Source organism: Anneissia japonica, unplaced genomic scaffold, assembly GCF_011630105.1.
Source record: "Anneissia japonica isolate Jap-2015-1 unplaced genomic scaffold, ASM1163010v1 scaffold1430_len515961_cov162, whole genome shotgun sequence".
NCBI lineage: Eukaryota > Metazoa > Echinodermata > Crinoidea > Comatulida > Comatulidae > Anneissia > Anneissia japonica.
In genome coordinates, this window is record NW_022693412.1 from 6,292 (window position 1) to 9,505 (window position 3,214).

The 3,214-nt window shown below is 33.4% G+C and overlaps 1 protein-coding gene across 1 annotated transcript in view; it reads left to right on the forward strand.

Moving 5' to 3' along the window:
* Nucleotides 1-1,147: 1,147 nt before the first annotated feature.
* Nucleotides 1,148-3,214, forward strand: part of LOC117100730 (adhesion G-protein coupled receptor D1-like) — a gene marked incomplete at its 5' end in the record, with an annotated part of 13,285 nt that continues 11,218 nt past the window's right edge. The window contains 2 exons of the mRNA XM_033240522.1: nucleotides 1,148-1,301; nucleotides 2,097-2,163. Of these exons, the coding sequence (XP_033096413.1) occupies nucleotides 1,148-1,301; nucleotides 2,097-2,163 (221 nt within the window). The remainder of the gene's footprint in view (nucleotides 1,302-2,096; nucleotides 2,164-3,214) is intronic.

The window sequence follows — 3,214 nt, forward strand, 5'->3', positions numbered from 1 at the left end:
TCATATTATGTTATAGCCTATATACAACCAATAGTTAGTTTTATTTTAAAACATACCGTAGTATTCTTATTTTTAAAGTATAAAAATACATTTTAAATTATATATAATATACATTAACTAAGTAAAACAATAACTTAAACGTGGACATAATATTTACTACAATAATAACATTAACATTTTCAATCATATAATAAATTTTATACAGCCGGTGTTATGTATTGACCTAGCCTACTATGGCTAGCGACAGGTAGGCCTACGCTTTCACCATAAAGGTTGTTTCTATGAATGGAATGACCTGTACGAAGCATAAGCTCCTGTAGACCAAACCAGTGGTGGCGCCAGGATTTACCAGACCGGGGGTTTGAGGTCCCCGAGGGGGCGATGCCCCGACGAGGGGTTCGATTTTCCAGACGAGATCAAACGAATTATATTTGTTATAATTATCAATTCAATTCAATACAATTCACATAAACATTTATTTCTTCACACAATATGATAACAAATGATAAACAACATTAAACAGCCGGATTTCATTAAAAAAAAAAAAAAGAAGAAGACTTGTGTGAAAGAGGGCACTGCTCAAAAAGTATACGCCCAATGACAAAAAGAAAAAAACATTTATCAAGTGGCACTTGTAACGAGCGACCCATATGATTACGAAAGAATATACTTATTTGATATAAATTCATAAACGAAACAAATACAAAACACGGATACAACACGGAGCAGATGGGGGAAGGAGAAATGATTAGGCAAAAATTTGTCAATATTATAATAAGGATATTAGAAAAATAAACCTTGATTTTGATGTGTTTTAAACATATTTAGATAAGAGAAATTTCTTGACCTTAAAAGAGAAAATTTTCCTGGAAGGGGAGAATATAATTTCAATGGGGGGTTTCATTAAAAAGTTTGGAACCACTATATCGAATATTGTGTTGGAGTAAAGTAAGTTTGGGTAGAGGAAGGTGAAGGTTGTCACGAATTCTGGTGTTGTAAGGATGTAAATCTGAGTTTTTAAAGAAGGGGAAAAGGTTAGTAGGGAGAAGGGAGCTCTATAATAAATCCTATAATAAACATAAATTTGTTCATCTATGTCTGACGTGCTGCTAATATTATTCAAACAATTTTTTATTCACTCCTTTAGATATTGTGCAAAATTGTTCTAGTGAATCTCCAATACTTCTTCATTGTCAGTCATATCTGGATGATGTTGGAGGGAGTAGATCTGCTAATGACAGTACATAATAATCTGCGCCACAAGAATCCAAATACTAGTGTGTACATTGCGTTTGGTTGGGGTAAGTTCTGTAGCAGAGAAATATAATCTTACATCTTATATTATTTCATCCAATATTATTCCATTATATTATATCATCCAATTCAGACAGAGTGACGTTCCTGTGAAACACATTTGGGTCGGAAATTGATATTGTTGCGCGAGTCCACATTCATGAGTTCAATTCAAAACCTGGAATTACATTGTTTTATTTGCTGGTTTTGGGGTGTCCTTTACTGAACTGCCCTGTTAAAGAGTACTGTTCACTAGTAAGAAGGGGTCCTTCGGAGCCCCTTTGGGCTGGGGCTCGAGGCTTTGCCCTCCGAAAAAATTATTAGGTCTTGCACCACTGTTCAGACAGCATGGTAGACAACACCTGACGCGATTTATTAAGCTGCATTTACACTAGACATGATAACGACACGACAAAAATGAGCTCATTGTTAAAGAATATAAACTACGCGATGATATTTCGTTGTCGTGTTGTGTCGCTTGCAAAGAACGGAGATGGGTTTATCGGTAGATAGTCGCCTACGACTGTCGTGCGTCAAAGTGTGTCCGGTCTTAAACAAGCGACGACATTGCGTTGAGGACGTAAAAGACAGTTCCCGATGTGTCGGGCTGATTCGTTCAACCATGGTTCAACGCTGTCTGTGTTTGGCGTTAACGTTTGGTGTCTAGTTCTTGGATGTACATAATTAATTATTTCCTATGAGGTCTATTTGCCAGTGTTTTAACCGTTACTATGACACATATCTTATTTGTCAATGCATGGTGTGTGTACATGATGCTTTATAACAATTGTTTTTATTTACAGTAATGCCATTATGCATAGTTGGCTGCACGTTTCTTATTGATTCGCCTATTAACAGTACGAACGACTTGTGAGTAATTAACTTTACATTATTGTTAGCCAATTGATATAAGTTTACCTTCATCATTTGTGATGTTTTAATATTTAGAAGGGGATTAACAAGAATGTAGAGTGCTTATGTTGATGGGGAAACGTAGGCGGGATTTGGTGACATTCAGTTAGCTTTTTAAAAATATGAGCAAGACGGGGCGAGAATAATAATTATGTTAAATAAGATTCAATCTATGGACACAGAGTTTACAGTATAGGTCATTAAAGGAGAGCCTGTAATAATAACCTGTTATAATATCATGTTGGTTGGTGAATTAGTTTGTGGAAACTTTTTTATAGACCTCAGACAGTAAAATGTACAGTAGATAAACAGGTCTAAATCCACACACAATCATATGCATCACATAATTATTGTGCAATATAACAATACTATAATAATGTTATAATACTAATATAATATTATAGTATTATTCTTATATTATAACAATACAATGTAAAAAAGAAAGAAAATCACAGGATTAATTTTCAATTTTACTTGCTTTTGTAATTTCACTTTCAAGAACATGCTCACTTGTTAATAGGATATATAATATCAACTCAACCTGGAACAATTTTTATGAAGATCTTCTTGAACTTAAACGTATCTTACAAAATAATTGTTATCCAAATGCACCAACTGACAATTCAATCAGCAAATACATAAACAAACGGCATGGCAAAACATAATGAAAATAATAATAAACAAGAAAATATCTGTTATTCAAAATGCCGTATGTCCGATAATTCTCAAAAAAAATGCATCAACGACATCACAAAGAAATACTGTAAAGATTTACACATTAAAATCTTTTTTGACTCATTCAAGGTTGGTAAACTAATTATTAAACTATTTTCGAGGTTACAATTGAGACCTCAATTTTAACTCTTAAAATGGGAGCAGGTGCTCCCAAAAATATGTTTAAAAAAATTAAATCTATGCTTCAAAGTAGTCACTTTCTGAAGAAAGTTATTTCTTTTTTGTCTACTTACTTTGATTATATTGAAGCATACATGGATAGGATATCTTTTGG